Raw genomic sequence first — 23,221 nt, 5'->3', positions numbered from 1 at the left:
ATTTTTTATTTTTGGCTGGTGCAGCATAAGCCATAGGCTTCCTTGCACCATGTAGCCATTGCTAATACTAATACTTGTTGCATATGCCACATCACTTTGATCCCCTGTCTTAGTCCATGTATTATTATTAGTGTTTAGAATTAGTAATGGCCATATGGTGCAGGGAAGCCTAAGGCTAAAGCTGCACCAGCCAAAAAAAAAAAAAAAAAAAAAAAAAAAAGAAAAAAAAAGAAAAGAGTAAAATAATAATAGTAAAAAAATAAAATAAAATAAATAATAAAAGAAAAGAAAATAGACAACCTATGTGATTCACTCTCCCCATAGATCCAGCTGACCTTTGCATTTCATCAAACTGTCAGCCTCACACTCATGTAGGTAACTTATTCCAATAATTTAAAACTCGCTGGCTAAAATAAAACTCCCTGCAATCCAGTCTAAACAACCCCCACCCCGTAACTTGAATTTATGGCCCCTAATTCTAGAATCATTTGTAACCGTGAAAATTCCATTTTCATTCATTTTACTTTTGCTTCTCAGAGCCTTAAACAAATCAAGTCTCCTCTATGGTGCCTAGTTTCCAAGCTGTGCAACACATATTCGAAGTCTTTCCCCATACAGATGCTGCCGATTTCACCAAGCGAGTTACTCATCTCTGTCTAACAAATCGATGTGTGCTTAATATCATTAGATCCCAGACGAATAATAATATTCTCTTTACCCACTTAAAATCTGACAATCTGTTGGTGATATCATTAATTGTTGCTCCCAGCAGACATAACCTGGTTCTAGTCCACATATCTTTATTACAAAAAAATATTTTCCAATTCCCTGATAATGGAGTCTCCTAATAGAACTAAGTTCTTCTGTTCTGGGACCCGAATCGGTAGTGCATCACTTGGTAGTGCATCACTTGGTAGAGTTTTGAGTCACTGATGAGCTCCCAGTTACATTATAATCTAGGGCATGCACCCGTTTTTTGGTGACTCAAATTCTTCTAGCAACACACGGAATTTTAACTTTACATCAGTACACTCCGTATAACGGTGACAAAAGAAAAGAATTACCAGGTGAGCTACGATTATCTACTAGGTCTACCTTGGAATACATGCCACAGTTTGTGCAAACAATGCAATCATGGTTCACCCAGAAATCACCATGAGCTATTTCTATATTAGTCACGATAACCTCTGACAAAGTGTTCAAGATGGATCTTGTCACAACCATTACTAAATTTACTAAATATCACTGAAAGTAACTTTTATTTCCTGATCTTTTCTGCATGGGCTTTCTGGAGGTTGCCAATGTTGGGCACCACTATGTCAATCCGATAAGTAGCCATTTCCTTCTTGTCAACTCTTATGTCTGGTCTGCTGTGCAGGATTTTCTTGTCCGTTATTACGGCACGGTCCCAGTACAGCTTGTGGGTTGGGGTCTCTAGTATAGCCTGGGGTTCGTAATTGTCATATTACACACTTTTTTTGATCAACTGGTATTTCCTCAGTAGCTTCTGATGAATTATCCTGGCCATCTGGTCATGTCATTTTACCATTAGCCTGCAGATGATTGATTTCTGGAGCAAACTTCCATCTGTCGTTGTGGATGTTTACAGCTTAAATAAATGGCAGAACTAGATAAACATTTGGAACGAATGGAGGTGAAATTGGAAAGTTTTTTTTTTTCTTTCTTTTTTTGGCTGATGCTGTATAAGCTTGCTTTCTTGCATCATATGCCTCTACTAGTGCTCATACTAATGTCTACGGGTGTACTCTGTCTGGGTGATCACCTTGCATCCTGCAGTGATATGTTGGATCGCTTTGAGGCCAGGTAGCATCATCGACATGTGTCATCTGACACTTTGGACTCTTTTGCGATGTATTTTCTATAGTTCCTGGTGTTGATTACCTGGTCTTCAATGGCAAACATGAATCCTTCAGTCTCAGCATCCTGCTTGTGAGCCATGCATTGGAAACCATCTTGTCTATGTGATCAGAATGGAGCTCATTTTTTTTTCCCGGAAGTTTCGGGAGGTTGTAAAAATGTAAACCCCTGGCTTTTTGGCCGTGAAGGGCATTAAAGATTATCTCTCTCTCTCTCTCTCTCTCTCTCTCTCTCTCTCTCTCATTGTAGTGTCTACCATGGAGTGTCTTCTTTACCCATTTTTCTAGCTTCATTTGTTCCATCTAGGCGGGAGGGGCTCCTTGCTTGGTGAAGTTTGCCTCTTGTCTATCTTTCTTATGGCCTGGTAGAGTGCTGCTGTATTTTTCTGGAAGTAATCCTTCAGGTTAGCTATCACTATTTTCTGTTGCTCGATGAGGTGTATCAGGCCCCTTCCTCCTTTCTGAGCTTTTGTCAGTCTCTCCATGGCTGAATTTGGGTGGTGTTGGTGGCTCTTGGTCATCATTGTCCTTGTCTTTCTCATGATATCCTCCAGCTTGGTGTTAGTTCAATCTATGATTCCAAAGGAATATGTTAGCACGGGGACTGCACAGGTATTTATGGCTTTAACTGTGTTCCCTCCATTCAGCTTTGCTTTGGGCAGGCTACTGAGTCTCTGATGGTTTTTTTTCAGTCAGACAGGCCTTGATCTCCTTGTGCTCTAACTGCTGAGCCTGCATCATCCCTAGGTATATGTAGGTCTCTGTCCCCTGTCATGGCATCGATCTCTTTACCAGCCTGTAGCCGGTAGTTTTGGCCAACTAATTTCCCCCCGATGCAATCTGTGAGTCTTACATTTGTCTAAATCAAATTCCACCCCGACATCATTGCTGAATTCTTCTGTGATCTGGAGTAGCTTCTCGGTTGCTGTGTGGAGCTTGATGTCATCCATGTACATCAGGTGCGAGTGGGTGTATAAGTTTTTTCTTCCTGCCTTGAGGTTATATTCATACTTGCTGTTGTGAAGCATAGTGGATAGTGAGTTGAGTGCTACACAGAACCACAGTAGGCTCAGGGCATCTCCCTGTAAGATTCCTCTCCTGATGGGGATCAGTGTGGTTGTGATATTATTGACCTTGATGGCAGTATTCCATTTCGCAACGGTTGCTTCTAGGAAATTTATCACTGTTGGCTTGACTTTGTGGACCTTCAGCATCTCTCTTAGCCAGCTATGAGGCATGGAGTCGAAGGCTTTGCAGTAATCGATGTAGGCCATGTACAGTTTGCGACAGTTCTTGTAGGCTTGCTCTATAACTGTGGCATCAATGGTTAATTGCCCTTTGCTTCCTTTGCTCATCTACTTGCATCCTTTCTGCTATTCGGCCAGGCTGTTCTGGCTCTTCAAGTGGTCTGATATCTTTTTGGTTATGCATTTGTTCAAGATCTTGTATATCGTTGGGAGATAGGTGATCAGCCAGTATTTCGCCGGGTTTCTTGTATCTTAGTCAGATGAACTGCTCTGCTAGGTGCTTGTGTGTGCAAGTGAGTTTCTTGTACCAGTAGTTGCGGATGCTATCTATTCCTGGAGTTCACTAGTTGTGGGACTTCCTGATTGACTGTTGTACTTTTTCCTCCCAATTCATCCATCATCTGTTGTACACCTTTAGTTTTCTCCATTCTAGTTCTATCCAGGTGGCTGTACTGTTATTTATCTTATTTAAGTGCTCCATATGTTGCCCTGGAACTCATCTATCGTCTTTTCCTCAGGTGGTCCGCTTTAGTCTTTCTTGTTTTGTCTGATACTCCTATAGAAGGCTCTTTAGTTTTCATTGAAGATTCGGTTGTTTATTTTCCTCTGGAAGCTCTATTTTTATCGGTGTAGTATCTTGCTGAGTGTGAGGAGGTTCTGCTTCAGTGTCTAAATATTCTCATATTCTCTGATTTTTGATCTTGTGTTTGCTGTCTCTCTTTAGGATATGCTTCACTTTTCCAATCAATTTCTTACTTCTATTACTCTGTTGGTACTGGGTCAAATTAGCTTATCTTGATTCTATCTTCTGCTGAAGTCTTCTTATCCAAGCTGGTGGTTCCTTGTTTTTTCTGTTGTTCTGCTGTGGTCTCTTGTTTCTCTTCCATTAATCCTAATGGCTGCTATGGCAGCACAGTATACGTTTGTGTGGATGGCCTCCAGTGTTGCACCATTATTGTCGAGGTAATTTGGTATTGTTTGCCGACTGAGGTGGTCTATGACTCTCCATAGGATTCTATTGGGTCTCTGCTTCAGTATCACCTGGGTCTTTATGGGGTCCATTTCTTTGAATTCTTCCACTTGTCTTTTATTCTGGATATCATGACCTTGTCTCTTTCCACTTCAGCTGCTCTCAGCTGTATTTATTCTTGCTCTTCCTCTTCTGGTTCCATGTTGTCCATATTCTTTGTTGTTGATTGCTCATGTCTTGCTTGATTTTTTTCAAGACTGCGGGAGTTATCAGGTTCTTCGTGATGATGGTCCTTTTCTGATCTGCTAATTGCCATCTTGAATATCCAAGAATAGTTCCGAGAATGCACGGGTCAAGACTACATACCACTTGGTATGTAGTCTTGACTTGTACACTGTCATATTGGTTATTTCACAGTATGTTTTCATGGTGAATGTATTCACGTATTCATCATGTGAACATATCCACACTAATTTTTATTATTATTTCACATTTTTTTTCATTTATTAACATGTAATCTATAATCATGTGAGCTCTGTGAAAAGTTAGAGTTAAGCTGTTCTTTTAGTCGTGTGCACAGGTAAAACAAAATGTAGAAAAGTGAAAATCTAAGTATTTCAACTATGTAGAGTGATATGTCTTTAATAACTTATAAAAAGAGAGATAATTACCATGCATTTTGTGCTACTTCCTGTACTACTTCGGTGACTGTGAAGGCAGCACAACAAATCAAGGTTGGTAATTAAATTAGTGTTCTTTGAGCCTGCTTAACAATCTAATTAATTAATAAATAGATAAACTGATTAATATTAATAGATCAATAGTTAATTAACAGACATATCTAATAGCTATTGATTAATATTAATAGATCAAAGTGAGAAGATTCATATATGACAAGGAATAAAACTGAATTGCTCTCCTTATTTACCATCAACTTCAGACCATCATGTATGCATAATAACGAAGACACAGGTTGATTATTAAACTGTATTTATACAAATGATTAGTAGTTTGTTTGTTGCTTTTTTGAGGTGGGGGATTATTTTGATTACAGTATACCAGATGGTATATGGCATTCTAGACCCTATGGTCTTTACCATGTACATCTAAAAGAGTGTTCCCAGTTACATGTTGTGGGCACTGAGACACGATTTCTTGAGATCAGCTAACTAAAGCATGAACTAATAAGGCATTTAAGAATGATTCCAGGCTGTGATCTGAATCCAAACCTCTCAAAACAAATGAAAAATCCATTAAACCTCCATGGGGCATACTATGTATATAAAGGCACATATTACAAATAAACAGCAATCACTTCTTTGCAAGAAAGTGCTTTATATTTGTGTTATAGGTTTGAGGGAACTCAAATATTGTAAAGTATCAAATACATTTGATACATTACAGCTGGATTTTAAAATTTTTTTCTTTTTTTTTTTCAAATACATCTGATACTTTACAACTACTTATAGTTCAAAAATATTAAATTCATTTGAAAAAAAAAAAAAAAAGCCCATTAAAAATATAAAATCAGCTCATTACATAAAATAATCCTAGAAAATGCTCCACACTGCTCCAGAAGCTGGGAGGTGGGGGCAACTCCTCATATATATATATATATATATATACACAAGTATTAGAGAAGTTAACCTCTCGATATTACTGCATTTGATATAAGTATGATTTACATAATTTCTGCTTTGAATCTATTTGTTCTAAATTATACAGATAAACCAGATCTTTGAGGCTTGTCAGAGACATTCTCTCAGGTATGACAAGCCAGGGCTTGCAAACTGCGAGTCTAACACTCTGATGGAACTGACAAATCAGGTAGTAGTAGTAGTGGCATGTGACGCAAGAAAACAAGTGTATGAGCTTATGCAGCATCAGCCAAAAAAAAAAAAAAAAAAAAATCACACCATTCCCTCCAAATGCCTGTCCAGTTCCTCCTTAAATTTATTCAACCTATCAACTTCCACAATGACAGATGGAAGTTTGTTTCAGCAATTAACCACCCGCTGGCTAAAGGCAAATTTCCACACATCTATTCTACATCTGTCTTTTCTTAATTTGAATTTATGCCCCCTTAGATTCGTAATCTGAACAAGTGGAAGGATCCCATCAGAATTCAGCGTGCTCAACCCATTCAAGGCTCAATCAGATCACCGCGCAGGTGCCTAGTCTACTGCCACTGCAATTCGCAGAACTTAAGCCTCTCTTGGTAAGAGGATCCCTTCATTCCCCTCACCAATCTTGTTGCCCTTCTCTGTACACGCTCAAGTAAATCTACATCCTTCCTAAAATAAGACCTCCAGACCTGTATGCAGTACTCAAGGCGTGGCCTGACCATTGCCTTATACAGAGGGACAATCACCTCCTTCTCCCTGCTAGCAAAATTTCTATATATCATTGACAAAACCCCATGACCTGCCCTGGCAGCCTGTCTGCATTGTTCAGAAAACTTCATATCTGACTGCACAATTACTCCCAGGTCTTTTTCATTTTCTACCACCTTAAGCATAGTACCACACAGTTGGTACGTTTCTCGGGTTACTTCTACCCATATGCAGTACTTTGCATTTGTCAAGGTTAAACTTCAGTTGCCACTTCTTAGCCCATCTGCCCAAATTATCTAGATCCTGTTGCAGTAGCACACTGCCATTACTGTCATTAACAACCCTGCCAACCTTTGTATCATCTGCAAACTTCGATATTAAGCCTGATATACCTTCATCAATATCATTGAAAAATAGACAAAAGAACAGTGGACTCAACACCGAACCCTGTGGGACTCCACTAATAACATTAGTCCACGAAGAGCAGCACCCATTGATTACCAACCTCTGTCTTCTTCCACTCAACCATCCTTTTATCCTTAATACCATTCTGCTCCAATTTGTACAGTATTCTTCCATGTGCCACACGGTCAAAAGATTTACTGAAATCCAAGTATATGATATCAAAATTATTTTTTGCATCCAGTTCCTTTGTAATCGCATCATAATATCCTATCAAATTTGTCAGACAAGACTTTCTCTTAACGAACCCATCCTGTGTCTGAATTATTGCTACAGTCCTGCCTAGATGATCCTGCAATGCATCTTTAATGTGACTCCATTATTTTACCCGGAACAGAAGTTAAACTAATTGGTCTGTAATTACTCGTGTCACCCTTCGATCCCCCTTTGTGAATTGGGGATGCATTTGCACATCTCCAGTCCGTGGGAACCTCCCCTGAGTCCAAGAATGCTCTCATAATTATGGCTAAGGGTTTGCTTAGTTGCTTCGCCGCCTCCTTTAATATAACTGGATAGATCCCATCCACCCAGGTGCTTTCCTTATGTTTAACTTCGACAATTTCTCCTCCACTTTGCTCTCAGTTATTACAAAATCATTAAGCACCCTGCTACAATTTAATAACCTTCTACCATTTTCAAACCTTAATAATTCCTCATGTGTGAATGTAGATGCAAAATACTCATTCAGTTTGTTTACATCGAACCATCAATGTCAAGTGGACCAATCAGATTCATCCTCTTCCTTTTAGAGTTTATATAAGTAAAGAAATCCTTGCTGTTTTTCTTAGCAACTTTTGCCAAGGATTTCTCGTAATCTGCCTTCGCCTGCCTAACCTCCTTTGTGACCTGATTACAGACTAACTTATATCTGCCATAGGCTTCTGAGTTGCTTGAAAATTTATATGCATCCCATGCATTTTTCTTCTCTGTTACGAGTCTCATTAGTTCATTTGATAACCATTTAGGCCTAAACCTTGAACAATATTTCTTAATAGGTATGAAACTTTTAGTAGCTTCCATGATTAATTTCTTGAATGCTTTCCACTTAGTAGTAGTAGTAGTATTACTACTACTGTTACTATTACTACTACTACTTAGAATTTACTGTTGGTAACATTCTCAGTTAATCCCACTGTACAGAATTTAAAAACTGTAAGAGGCAAACTGTCACCTTTACGGAAGCAAAAACCCTTTCCTTTACCCCTGATGGTAATTAAATCTTTAAGTAACTCCCACATCAGTACACTGTGATCACTGCCACCTAGTGGTTCCTTTATCTGCAAATTCTTAATACATGAATGATCACAGCTGATAACCAGATCAAGAGTATTACTTTCTCTGGTTGCCTCTCGAACATGCTGCTGCAGAAAACAATCATCCAATAAATCCACAAAAGTCTGACTAGTGTGTGAGTGACCAACCCACAAGTTCCAGTCAATATCTGGGAAGTTAAAATCCCCCATTATAAGACATTGATTTATTAGCCCACTCTATTTCTCTGTACAACTGTTCATTGTACTCATTCGAGTCATTAGGCCTATAACACACTCCTAGTCTTATTTTTGCTTTCGCAGTGCTTATGTCACACCAAACTGACTCAACAGTGCACTGTTCATCTATATCAACTGGATGCACTTCTTTTGATTTTATGTTTTTCTTAATTAAGAGCATAACACCTCCTCCCTTTTTATCCTTTCTTTACACATTGTACTCCCCAAATTCCAGTTCAGCATTCCTTATATCTGTGTGACACCACGTCTCTGCTATCCCAACAATATCCGCCTTTGATGTCTTGACCAACACTTCAAATTCATCAAATTGATTTACTATACTTCTAGCATTGGTATACATGCAAGCATACATGCCTACTCCTATTCCTAGTTACCCTAACACATCCCATATACCCACCTATCACCTGGTGACTCAAGTATCACCAGGTGATACTTGAGTCAAGTGTACCAAATTCAGCGAAGACTGATCATTCTGTGACAACCAAATTCTCTGCTTACACCTGAATATAAATCACATTTGCAAGTCCGGAAACGTAGCATATTGTACACTGGAGGTGACCATGCAGGTGTGAACCAACATAAGCAGGGGTCATAGTGTAGCATCCACACCACACAGAGGAATGCCGCCCCTCTGCATTACAAGGCAATACAATGTGATAGATAATGCTCAACAACTGGTGCAATAACAGTACTTTTCTAATTTGAGGGATGAAATGGTGAAACCCATATTCAATGTCTCCAGAGCAATGCTCGCCAACTCCTCATCTTTTCCATCATGCAGTAAGATTAATGTTGTTTGAGGTTATGATGGGTATCACAGTGAAATCCAATTTTGAGGGTATAGCTCTAAAATGGTGTTCTCAGGCCAGTTGCTAAGTATTCCACAAAACCAAACCTACTGGTAACTCTCTAGGAGGTATCCAGACCAACTAACGCATAACCTTGCTGCCTCTACTCTGCCAGATAGTGAGGAAGTGAGTCTGAGTAGTGTGTTTGTGGGAGGCATTGTTGAGGCCATGTTACATCAAGCAGCTTGGTATAACCTTGCTCATGTGTACACAATATAAAAAAACATTCATTACTTCATATAACATCTCCCCCAACCTTTTTTATTACTGAATACATTGTGAATAGTCAAACTAATAAAACAAACTTCTCTGCAAGAAGATCTAAAACTCCCACACCAAACCTAAAGTTTGATAAATCTCAATTATTGGTTGATTCAACCAGTGCTCATCTCAATTGTCTTAATTATTTGCTGTATGATTCCTTTTGCTTTAAAGGTGGTATTTGTGCATATGTCCACTTTGGTATTCTCTATCAAAGTAGACAGTTGAGGTGAGTGATCATCGAGGCACAACTTGAAGATGATTTTTTCTCTAATGGAGCCTTTCTCTTGTGGCCATTCTCAGCCTCATGTTGTTTGGTATTACAAGAATGCAAAATGGAATGATCTGAATGTACTCTATCCTTCTTTTCCTTGGTTGGATTACTGTTTTAAACAATATGTCAATGTTTGCTCAGATCGTGTCAGTAAAATTATTCCTGTATGGATGAAATCCTTTATTCAACTCTCCAAACTTTGGTTTTGCAATAAATGTGCTAAGACTGTTCAAGATAAGAATACTACATATCAAAACTGGCTTGCATTCAAATCTCCAGATTCACTTTCTGCCTACACCAAAGCTCACAACAATTGTAAAGCAGTTATTATCAGTACATACTTGATTTTAAACAGACTAAGGGTTAGAAAACTTGCTTTTTGTCCAAACAGCAGTAAAACATTCTGGTCTCTTAACAAAGCTATTTGCAGTAACTTTTGCCCATGTGTTCCCACCTCTGTTAAAACCTTATGGTTCTAGTGCCACCTCAGCTAAAGACACAGTTTATTTGTTAGCATCCTACTAATCTTCTAACTCTTGTATAGACAATGTTGATAAACAACTTATTAGTACACCTCCTGTAGTCTACTGTCAAAAGAGTGTCAGAAGAACCTTTGTTCAACCTTGATGCCAAGAAAGCTCCAGGTCCTGATGGTATTTATTCACTTATTCTCAAAGCCCATGCTCTTGAGCTTACTCCTGTTCTGTGTCACCTTTTTACATTTTCTTATTCCACTGGTGTTTTTCCTTATGCTTGGAAATTTGCTTGTATCCAATCATTTCCTAAAAAGGGGGCAAATCCCCCATCCAATTTTTGTCCCATTGCACTTATTTCTAATCTTTCTAAAGTAATGGGAAAATTCATTAACAACAAACTCCTAAACTACCTTGAAACCTTTCGGCTGATCAACAATTGCCATATGGTTCTGTCAGTGTCAATTCATTGGTGAAATACTGGCTTATGTTACCAGCAATGGAGAAATTTAACAGAAAAGTTCAGTGAAACTTAAGCAGTTGCTCTTAACATTTCAAAGGCTTTTGATTGCATTTGGTACAATGATCTTCTAAATAAGCTTCCATCTTATGGATTGCAGACTTTTTTTTTTTTTTTTTTTTTTTTGTAATTGAGTGTCCAGGTTTTTCTCTGACAGCTCATTGCAGGCAATGATAAATGGCTCTCTGTCTTCTAACTTCTCCACTAATCGCTGTGCGAAGATTCAGTCCTTTCTCCCACTTTTTTTCCTACAGTTTATTAATGACCTTCTTCCACTGACTGGAAATCCTATCCATAAATTTTGCTGATGATAGCATATTGCATTCCACCTCCCAGTTTGAGAAACCCTGTCTTGCACAAATTGCTTCAACTTCTGGAATACTCATTACCAATTCCTCAAATGTGTATTTCTGGAAAAAATACAATCTACTGAAATTCAAGGCTAATATCAATAAGTATCTTCTTTCAGCTTTTCAACCTTTAACCCATACATATTACTAAGTACCATAGGTTATAATATCATTTGTGTTTAGGATTTCATAATAAAAAGTAACTAAAATACTCTGGAAAAAAGAAACAAAAAAAAAAAACGTACTTACTTCTTGCATGACGATATCTTGACATTTTCGAATATACTGTCCTTCAGCTTTTACTATGGTTTGAAGAAATTTAAGATACTGTACATGCCGTCCATGAGTTTCCACACAGTGAATAAAATGCTGAACTACTCTTTCACTCAATTCATTACATAAAGCAACATTATCCAAGAAAATGCTCCTCATTGTCTGTGCTTCCAGAAGCTGGAAAAAAAAAATTGAAATAAAGTTCTTGTGTACAAATATTAAATAGAAGTTGATAGAAGACAACTATCAACGTTACTCCATTTCATAACAGTAATTTGAATTTCAATGAACAGTATTGAAAAGAAAAAAATATATATTCATACAGCATCATTTGCAACTAACAATTAAAACAAATTAGCACATAAGTTACTTGCAATCATTAGTTTTGTGTTGCAATTTTTGCTAATTTTTTAAACAGGCTGTTGCATGAAACTGACATATTCAAATGTTTCCTAAGAAACTCATTTATTCAGTAAATGCTAAATATGTTATGGTGAATTTTCATGTGCAGATTCTTGAAAAATGTTCTTATTTTACCATATGTTTAGAATGCCCTCTATTTTGATGAACAAGTTCTTGAAGATGCAGCCCAATGTTTATAATGATGTGACAGAACACCTCTTCAGCAATTTCCTAACACCACTGAACAAACATGACTTTCAAATCTGAGTATAGCAGGTTTACTGCAGAACAACTTCTTTTACAAGCAACTCCAAAGGGTGGGCAGGAGCAGCAGTGCGTAGCACACACTTCTTGATTAGACTGGGGTTCGAGCCTGTGCCCGCCAAATATGGAGGATGCAGAAAGCTCAGGGAATGACCACCGCATATCCCCGGAGCAATATGGCCTTAGTTGCTAATGCTCCTAAAAACCAAATAACAAAAAAAAAAAAAAAAAACTCCAAAGGAAAACTCCACATGGGTTGAAGTTTGGACTCAGAGGCAGTAAAAAATATCTGAAGTTGTGGTCAGGATAATGGTATAACAACATGTGAGGGCCAAAAACAGTGTGCAAAAAATCCAACATAAGTTAGCAGTAAGTGATATGGTGGTTTCTTGCCTAATTCACTGATTTTCTAAGAGAAGTAGCAGAATGTCATTCTGAAGCATATGCAGGTAACACTGTGAGTTAGTTTTGCTGAAGATGGGCCCAACTAAATCACGATAAGACTACTTATTATCACTTGCCCTAACATGGTTACTTTTCACATGAATCTGATGAGGAGGTTCTGTCACCCATAGACACATACTGCTTGTTCACAGTTCCTTCCAAATGAAAATATGCTCCATCCAACAATCAAGTGTCATGAAACACTGCATTTCTCCTCTCCAACCAAACTGTAAACTGACATCTTCTCTGCTTATCGTTTTTAGAAAGTGATAATGTTCATATGCAAGAATACAGAAAACTATGAAACTTTCTACAATCCTCCATGTGATTTTTTTTAATTTTTTAAAAACATTTTTTAAATCCAGTTGAAGCATTTGCTGAAGAGGATGCCAAGACATTCCAAGTTCAAGAGTGGCTTTTCTTGTTGACTTTCCTGGACTACTCTGCATTATAACTTGGAATAACTCAACATTTCCTGCAGAATGGACACAGACTGCATAAGGAGGCCAGTGTTCATTCTGCATTCATCTGGAAACGATCACACCCAGTTCGGTGCATTAGGAGTCACACTACTCCTGTTAGGTGACTAAATTTGTTTTCTATTTATAGGAAATATTTTTTTGGATTTTTTTGAATTCTGCTTGCAGTATATCAATATATATTATCTTGTCTTAATTGATTTCAGTATTTTATTACATCTAAATTCTTATTTTTAATAAGAAAATTAAATAGTTAAAAATACTGTGCTTTTTGCAAGTTTTTAAAAGAAATGAAAATAAAATTAATTCTAATGAAGCCAAAATAAAGTTACAGCCTTCTCCATTTTCCAGTATGACAACACCTAAGAGGGAAAATATTAATGTTGTGCATGTATTTCTGCTTATATATTTAGTATGGTTGCAGAATATGTATCAACTTTCATTTTTTTATTTTTTTTTGTTTTTTTTTTTTTGGCTGATGCTGCATAAGCTTGCTTTCTTGCATCATATGCCTCTACTAACGCTAAAATATTCTCTCAGTATTACAGCTAAAGGTTTGGCTGCTGCTTTTGCTGCTTCTTTTAATATAACTGGAGAGAATCTATCTATCATTCATATCCACTTTGTCCTCATTCATTTTTAGCTGCAGCAATTTCTCTTTCAGTTTCCTTTCAATCGTGATAAAACCATTTAACTCCCCAACAGTATTAGACAGATGCCGATTAGCCTAACCTCTAAAACCTTCATATATGAATGTAGAAGTAAGACATTTATTCAGTTGGATGCCATTAACCTGTACCAGATCATCAACAATTATGCCATCCACATCCAGTGGACCAATGTGGTGCATCTCTTTCCTTCTAGTATTAACATAAGCAAAGTATTCTTTGCTACTTTTCTTTTCACTCTCATCCAAAAACATTTATACTTACTGTAAAATTGTGTCTCCTCACAATTTATAATCAAGAAGATGCATGGATGCAAGGATTGTGCTATTTCAATTATTTTAAATTTGTATGTAGCTATGACTTTTCAATGTTTAGTTGTCAATTAATATGTTAGTTATTAGTTGATTCCTTTGATTTACTCCAGTCATCATGCAGATGCAAGGCTTGTGCTGTGTCTGTTATTTGAAACATGTATATAGTAACTGTTGTTTTTGGTTTGTTAATTTCTGATTAGCGATTTTCAGTTTATAATCGGTAAGTGTAATTTCTGGTAATTTATGATTGATGTGTGTTCACGTGATCAAAATTATTTCTTATTCAAAAGCTGCATTGATATCAGGATTTCATTTGACATGTGTTTCAGATATAGAAACCATTTATTTTTTAAAGGATTTTCATATTTCACATAGATGCAGACATGGGGAATGTGCTAGGAAAATCACTGCCTATCATAAACAAGGCAAATCACTGTCTTGTGGATGCATCCAATTTGTTATAGCAGGGTAGTTAGCACATTAATATTTTACCATAATGTCTGTTGTTTGAGGAATAAACTTCCCTTGTTGGCTGAGTTATTGTCTATGGAATGGTTTCAAATTATTGTTATTATTTGTTGTGACACATGGCATAGTGACTGTAACTTGGCAACATCAAGTGCGATGTTTGAGCACAGAAATTAGAAAATAACCACTTCAACCTGTAAGAAGTAGTGTAATTTCCTGTAATGTGCCAAGTTATATTTGAGAAATGTCTGCTTTAAGTTACAAGGAAATACCCTCTTTCCCTATTTCACATCAGACAAGGAATTTTCTAATTGTTGTGTACAATGTAGAGTATTACCGACTTCAACTGTAGCCATCCATCCCTTTCTTTTTCCATCAGTGCTTACAGAAGCACTCCTCCTCCATTTTCTCGGGACAAAGTGTTATTTAAAATTGTTTTTGCCATTAAGTTTGTGCAGTGTGCTAGAAATTTTTAAAATTATTTCTCTGGCTTGTTCTTAAAAATATTCCTATTAAATGCTGCATTTTGGATATTGAATGGCCCTCTTTTATTGCCCAATACTCCACCTCTTCATTCATCATTCAGTAATTTGTCAACAACTTTATTTAAATTAAAGCTGCTGCTTCTTTCTAAGAAGTTTCCTTTGTCCAGTACACATAATCTCTTTTCCCTAGCTTGTTCTTGGTTTGCAGGGGCTAAAAAACTGATACTGAGATTAATGATTTAAGGATTTATCTTGATAAGAGAAATTTTTCAGGTACTCCTCTGAGTTCTGTGGACATGTTAGATTCTGGTGACTGGGAAAATCATTCTATAGTTTCAGTATGCAGCATGTTCAAAGGGACTAAATTCAGAACTTGTCTAGGGTTCAGATTTCAGGCAGTACAAGGAAAAAAGGGGGGGATTTATTTTTAGGTTCATTTGGATTTGGTTTAGGGTTGATTTGTTTTCAGGTTCATGAAATCAGTTAGTTGCTCAAGTCAAGAGCTAAAATATATCACAAGAGTTTGCCTGATGGTTCTGCAGTGGATTATGACTCAGTTCAAATTTGTTTTAATTTTCCTTCTCTTTTTTATTTTTCAGACACTGATAATGCTGTATAATAAGGTTTTATTTTAGTCTTGTTCCAATGTGTAGAAAACTTTATTTAATGTCTAATTGACTTGGGATTCCTAATCCCAAATCATGTACCTAGATGTGTTGTAGTTTTTGATGATCCAATTTTAGTCTTGTTCCAATGTGTAGAAAACTTTATTTAATGTCTAATTGACTTGGGATTCCTAATCCCAAATCATGTACCTAGATGTGTTGTAGTTTTTGATGATCCAATTCACCTTTGAAAGTATTAAAAAATATTATTTGCCATAAACTCTTATGAAATCAGTTAGAATGACCTGACGTTTTCAGATCATTCTAACACTATTTCCTATAGTATTAGCAGATGATCAATCATCTCCAGCAATTAACTGGCAGAATTCAGTTTCTTTGGAATACAAGGGTTGAACTGCATGTCTTTGATGTTGCATTTGTTTATTACATCTTCTCTTCTACTTGTATTGCAGTTTTTATGTTTTGGAATTGTAGGAATCAATTTCGTCAGTACTGAAAGACATTTTTCTAATAATTTATCATATCTGAATGAAACTTGAGGTGCTCTTTGTTGTAGGAATCTATTTTGTCAGTACCAAAATTTTTTCTAATCACTTATCATATTTGAATGACACTTGAGGTGCTCTTTGTCAAATTTCTGAGGGATTCCCAAAAACAGTACCCTTTCAGCTCTTATCTTTTTCTGCTCTACTTGCCAAGTTTTTGTTGAAAATTACAGGTAGTGCCCAAATTTACGAGTTGATTCATTCCTAGCGACCACACGTAAAGTGGGAATTTATTTCCCATAGAAAATGTTAAAAACAGGGGTTACGTTCTCAACAATGAAATTAGTTAGCTCATTAGTTCATGCTTAAACAATGACTGATTTATCCAAAGAAATAAAAACATAGCTTGTAAAATCAAGCAAATTATAATAGTAAAGAAATTATGTATGACTTGCAAATGTTAAAGAATGTTTATTCTTCATCACCATTGACTAATTGCACACTCGTTGATCACTCATTATTGGCTTGGCACTCGTTGGTTTGTTGCACAAGGAGTCATCTTCTTCAGAAATGTTTCAAGAGGTGCTGATTTCCAAGATAATCTTCTCTTTTCTTTATACATTTCACGATAGCAAGCATAAGCATTTTTTAATGATACGCACAAACTGTAACTAACACGATACGCACAAGTGAGACTAACACGATTTGTGCTGAGTAACAAGTTTACAAAGCTTAAAAAAAAAAAAAAAGGAATGAAAAGAAGATTCTGAATTTTTTTTTTTTTTTATATGATTGAAGATTTCAGTAAAGGTGAAACACATTTCACCATAATAATGTAAAAACCATGCAATTCCAGCTGTTGTTATTTGGTTTTTAGGAGCATTAGCAACTAAGGTCATATTGCTCCGGGGATATGCGGTGGTCATTCCCTGACCTTTCCACATCCTCCGTATTTGGTGGCCATGGGCTTGTACCCTGGTCTAATCAAGAAGTTTGTACTATGCACTGCTGCTCCTGCCCACCTGCCTATGAAGGCGCTCACAATTCCAGCTATCGGGTATTTTCACAAATGCAATAAGATAGAGTTTACTACCCATTTATAATTAGATGTACTAATAGAAAAGCCCAATAAACCAGAAGGTGCAAATCGGTTTTGTTTTTTGGTAGTGACCTCCAGAAATGTGCTTTTGAAAAATATCACAAAGGCATTCAAATTTGATTCTTATAACAGAACATGCGATGATGATGAAAGGATAGTGCAATTTCCATTATAAAAACAAGGGTTATATAGCAAAATTTTCAACTTCTGAGGTCTTCGAACGAATTGTCAAAAAATAATGTGTTATTGGGTTCACATTACAATATTTTCATGATACGATGGTGTCTCTGGAACAGCTTAATATCGTAAAGTGGGGTACACTGTACTGTATAGCTACGCGCGTGGTTTGAAATGGGGTATTTATGAATGTTTAACATTAATTTTTTGCAATTAATATTCATATTTTCGATTTTGTTGATACTTAAAAAAAAACCTCATAAACCTGGGAACGCATAAGGGGAAAACTCGTAAAGTGGGAACTGCTTGTATAAATTTTATTTCATATTCTGATGACCTTGCATTGACAATCTAGCCTTCTAAATTTAGCAATTTTTAAGTCGTCTAAGTTTAATGCTTTTCATCAATTTTTCATGGTTATATCTTCAGATTAATTCAAACAATACAAAATAAATGATTATTAGGTTTTTTGTTTCCCTCTGGCCAAGACCTTCAATTTCACGATCAAGATCTTTTGCACTGCTCTTTTTTTTTTTCTTTTTTTTTTTTTTTTTTTTTGTTAAGTCACAGGGTGCAAAACTAATTTTTTATGGATCATTATCTTGAAGTATTTTTTATATATATTCGGTTTCTCACAACATATGAGTCACTGATTTTGTAATTTGTTGTGATATCAAACTCAAGGTGATTTTTCATCTTTGGCTACTGGATTTTAAGGTGGTTACTGGAGAAATTAAGACTGCTTGCCATAACTTGTAGAATAACATTCTTGAGTAATGTTTATTTCTTCTGTGCAGACTTTATGGGACTCCCAAGTTGTCAATGAGTAATCCATTTATTGGTTGAGATTGATGACAGTCTGAATCAGTGGAGAGTTCAAGACAATTCTGTTCTTTGTTCAACTGTAAAAAGGAAAAAAAAAATAATGATACTGATCCAGATCTTTGATATGCGATGCCTGATCACTGAGAGTCCTTGAAGATGAGGATGTCAGCATTGCTTTGAGATGAGCTGTGGTGATTACAGACTTTCCCATCAACAAATGATCACTGTGGAGTTAAAATTCTGACATCTGTTTTCCAGTCTTAGTCATGTGGATTGTAGTAGTAGAAGTGGCATCTGAGGCAAGAATTCAAGTGTATGAGCTTATGCAGCATCAGCCAATTAAAAAAAAAAATAAATAAATAAAAAACACACACACCATTCCCCTCCAAATGCCTGTCCAGTTCCTCCATAAATTTATTTAACCTATCAACTTACACAACGATAGATGGAAATTTGTTCCAGCAATTAACCACCACCCACTGGCTAAAGATAAATTTCCACACATCCATTCTACATCTGTCTTTCTTCAATTTCAATTTATGCCCCCTTAGGTTCGCAATCTGAACAAGTGGAAAGATCCCATCAGAATTCAGCGTACTCAACCCATTCAAGGCTTTATACACCTCAATCAGATCACCGCACAGGTGCCTAGTCTCCAGCCACTGCAATTTATAGAACTTAAGCCTCTCTTTGTAAGAGGATCCCTTCATTCCCCTCACCAATCTTGATGCCCTTCACTGTACACACTCAAGCAAATCTACATCCTTCCTAAAATGAGGCCTCCAGACCTGTACGCAATACTCAATGCATGGCCTGACCATTGCCTTATACAGAGGGACAATCACCTTTTCCCTGCTAGCAAAATTCCTGTATATCATTGACAAAACCCCATGACCTGGCCTGGCAGCCTGTTTGCATTGCCCAGAAAACTTCATATCTGACTACACAATTACTCCCAGGACTTTTTCATTTTCTACCACCTTAAGTGTAGTACCGCACAGTTGGTACATTTCGCTGGGGTTACTTCTACCCATATGCAGTACTTTGCATTTGTGAATGTTAAACTTCAGTTGCCACTTCTCAGCCCATCTGCCCAAATTTTCTAGATCCTGCTGCAGTAGCACACTGCCATTGCTGTCAATAACAAACCTGCCAACCTTTGTATCATCTGCAAACTTCAACACTAAGCCTGATATACCTTCTTCAATATCATTGATAAATATACAAAAAAAAAAAAAAAAACCGAACCCTGTGGGACTCCACGAAGAGCAGTACCCACTGATTACCACCCTCTGTCTTTTCCCACTCAACAATCCTTTTATCCATTGTATCAACTTATCCTTAATACCATTCTGCTCCAATGTACGGTATGTGCCTTCCATGCACAACAGTGTCAAAAGCTTTCCTGAAATCCAAGTGTATGATATCAAAATCATTTTTTGCATCCAGTTCCTTTGTAATAACCACATCATAATATCCTATCAAATTTGTCAGACAAGACTTTCCCTTAACAAACCCATGCTGTGTCTGAATTAATTCTGCAGTCTTGTCTAGATGATCCTGCAATGCATCTTTAACCAATGACTCCATTATTTTACTCGGAACAGAAGTTAAACTAACTGGTCTGTAATTACTCGTGTCACCCTTCGGTCCCCCTTTGTGAATTGGGGATACATTTGCACATCTCCAGTCCGTGGGAACCTCCCCCGTGTCCACGGATGCTCTCATAATTATGGCTAAGGGTTTGCTTACTTCCTTTGGGACCTCCTTTAATATAACTGGATATATCCCATTGCTTGAGGCCATCAGCCTTGAAGATCCCTGGAGCCTGCTGCTTAATCCTGCCGTGGTGTCCACAGTTGTAAAAAACATAGTTTAAAAACCACCTTCAGTTTACAAAGGTTTCTTTTTAATTTCTGAAAATGTCTGGGTTTTTTTAATTCTGCATGGAGTATACCAATATTTCATCTATTTTTTTAATGGATTACAATATAAAGTATTTAAAAAAATTTGCTTTTTACATGTTTTATTTTCAAGAACAATTAATTCTGATGAAAACTTAAAAAACATTATAGACATAAAATATAAATAAGATGTTAGCCTCTTCCATCTTCTAGCTTTAAAAATCCGTTAAATATGTAAAATTTAAAATGTGTACATGTGCACATATGTCTGGTTATTACATGTAAAAATTGTTTTAAAAATTTAAAATACTATATATATAAAGGAAATATAAATTAGAGAGGAAAAAATAAAGCGAAAGAGTGAAGAAACAGAAAAATAACATGGACAGAAGAGGAAAATGAAGAAACATGGTAGGAAAATATGCATAAAAATTTTGAAATATAGTGGATTCCAGTTATTTGGGCAACCGGTTAATCGGGGCAGCCGTTTATTTGGGGCAAATCTTAAAAAAACAGAACCCAATCAAGAAAATAACCAGGGTTTACTTCGCTTAATTGGGACAACATGCTGTTTAATCGGGGCAGGAGACTGCAGCACTGAAGATTACGTAACGATTTTCACCGAACGTACCACGTAGTTCGGTCGGATTTCTGGAGGTCACAACCATAAAACAATGAGCAGTCACCTGTTTATTGGGCTTTTCTGTTAGTGAAATCTATCATAAGCGGACAGTAAACTCGATCTTACTGAATTTGTGAAAATACCGACAGCTGGAATTCTGTGGGTTATTATGGTGAAATGTGTTTACACTTCCGTGGAATCTTGAATCATACAAAAAAATTAATTTTCAGAATCTTCTCTTCATTCCTATTTTTAAAGCTTCTTAACTTGTTACTCCGTTCTCACTTGCGCATATCATGTTACTTATTTGTGTGCACCATGTTCTTTGTTATTGATTGCTTATCTTTTTACTGTTTTAAATTTTAACCCCCACCCACAAATGTCAGTGAACAGAAATGTTGACTAGTTAGTATGTACATATTACAGTACGTATTAATTATTCCGATTATCACGTATCATTTCGTTTTTTTTAATTGGTAAGGTAATAAAGTGTTATTGTTATGTTATTGTTGTTATTTGGTTTTTAGGAGCATTAGCAACTAAGGCCATATTGCTCCGGGGATGTGCGGTGGTCATTCCCTGACCTTTCCGCATCCTCCATATTTGGTGGTGACGGGCTCGAACCCCGGTCTAATCAAGAAGCGTGTGTTACACACTGGTGCTCCTTCCCACCTGGCTACGGAGGCGCCATATAATAAAGTGTAAATTTATGCTTAATACATCTTTACTTTTATAGCCTGTGGATGATATTCCTCCTATTTTTGCTAATTAAAATGGCTGTTTAATAGAATTAAAATTCAATTCACAAACGTTATCACAATGACCGGCGCTTACTACACATCGTATAGTGAACAGTACTTTACTATAGTGAGTCCATCGTAACGTGATTTGATTGTACAGTGAACCAATTGTGAAGTGTGAAATCTTCAATCATATAAAAAAATCAATTTTCAGATCTTCTCTTCATTCCTATTTTTAAAGCTTTGTAACTCGTTACTCCGTTCTCACTTGCACATATCGTGTTACTTGCAATTTGTGTGTGCCGTGTTCTTTGTTATTGATTGCTTATCTTTTTACTGTTTTAAATTTTAACACACCCACAAATGTCAGTGACAAGAAATGTTAACTAGTTTAGTTAGTATGTACATATTACAGTGTGTATTAATTATTCCGATTATCACGTATCATTTAATTTTTTAATTGGTAAGGTAATAAAGGGTAAATTTGTGCTTAATATATCTTTGCTTTTATAGCCTGTGGATAATATTCCTCCTATTTTCGCTAATTAGAATCGTTGTTTAATAGAATTAAAATTCAATTCACATGATCACAATGATCGGCGCTTACTGCACATCGTATAATGAATGGTACTTTGCTATGGTGACTCCATCGTAAAGTGATTTTATTGTACAGTGAATCAGTTGTAAAGGGGGGATACGTTGTATTTTTAACTATTTACGTGAAACTTCGGATAATTGGGGCAGCCGCTTAATCGGGCCATAATGCACTAGTCCCGATGTGTCCCAAATAACCGGAATCGACTGTATTAAATATAGGGATATAAAATATAGGGAACCTGAATATCCGAATGACACTGACATTTTCAAAAAAAAAAAAAAAAAAAAAAATTCATATTTAAGAACTAGTGACAATACCGATGACAAAAGAAGGAAAACAAGGACAATGAAGGTATTAAACCTTCTAAGCATGAATTATTGGCATTTGGTGAAAATGAAGTTATTGGTGAAAATTGTCAATTAGGTTACAGTTAAATGCAATTCGTGGAAATGCAAAACACATGGTTAAATCACATTAACCATGCGTTATTCAATGCTTATCAAGGGAAAACTATTGCGATTGAAATCTATCATTTCTTTTTGTGTTAAAATTAGTTCAAAATCTTTTTATTATTGCACTTCAATTTACTGAACTTCAATAGCGTGTTTCTTTTTACAAAGTAACTCTCCTTTTAGTGACAAAAGGTTGCTAAATAGTTAGTTACTAATTCTATAAAGGTCATTTATAAATTTTGTGACAAGAAGTATTTTTTAACAATTTTCAAACTGGGGTTGTCCCGGCAAGGAGGTAATCAGAGAGCCAGTGTTGAGGCGGTGGTGGGTAGGTGCCTGCGTGGAGTCTTCCAGGGCTCTCATCTGCCAGTCACTTCTCCCCCAAGACTTTAATCGCTTCTGCAGGAAGAAGTCGGAGTTGCTATTCCCACCGTTTTCATTCACAACAACTGGAAAGACTCAAATAGACAACATTTTCGTTATTTCCTAAGTTTTAGGCCAAGCTGGTCCCAAAAGCTTTGTAACTCGTACTAGAAACTTTTTTCAGTTACCATAAAGCTCTCTATTTGAGATACTACACTAACGACAATTCGTGTCATCCTGAGTGCCCGGCACTCAGTAGTTGACTGATTTATTTACTTATTTTATTCACATTTTAATTATTTTTCTATATATACTTGAATAATAAATTTATACTTAATAAGCTGTGTTAATATACTCAATTTGTTGGTCTTATTCCAAAAACATTACTACGAAAGTAACTATCAGGA

The 23,221-nt window shown here is 36.5% G+C and overlaps 1 protein-coding gene across 1 annotated transcript in view; it reads right to left on the bottom strand.

Moving 5' to 3' along the window:
* The window catches only part of Itpr (Inositol 1,4,5,-trisphosphate receptor), a 1,293,714-nt gene that overhangs the window by 650,334 nt on the left and 620,159 nt on the right, over nt 1-23,221 (bottom strand). Inside the window, exon 30 of the mRNA XM_090387283.1 lies at nt 11,376-11,576. Coding sequence (XP_090243409.1) covers nt 11,376-11,576 — 201 coding nt within the window. The remainder of the gene's footprint in view (nt 1-11,375; nt 11,577-23,221) is intronic.

Source organism: Mastigoproctus giganteus, chromosome 13 (assembly GCF_048544385.1).
Source record: "Mastigoproctus giganteus isolate SK-2022 chromosome 13, ASM4854438v1, whole genome shotgun sequence".
NCBI classification, from domain to species: Eukaryota; Metazoa; Arthropoda; class Arachnida; order Uropygi; family Thelyphonidae; genus Mastigoproctus; species Mastigoproctus giganteus.
This window is presented reverse-complemented; position numbering and strand designations above follow the sequence as displayed.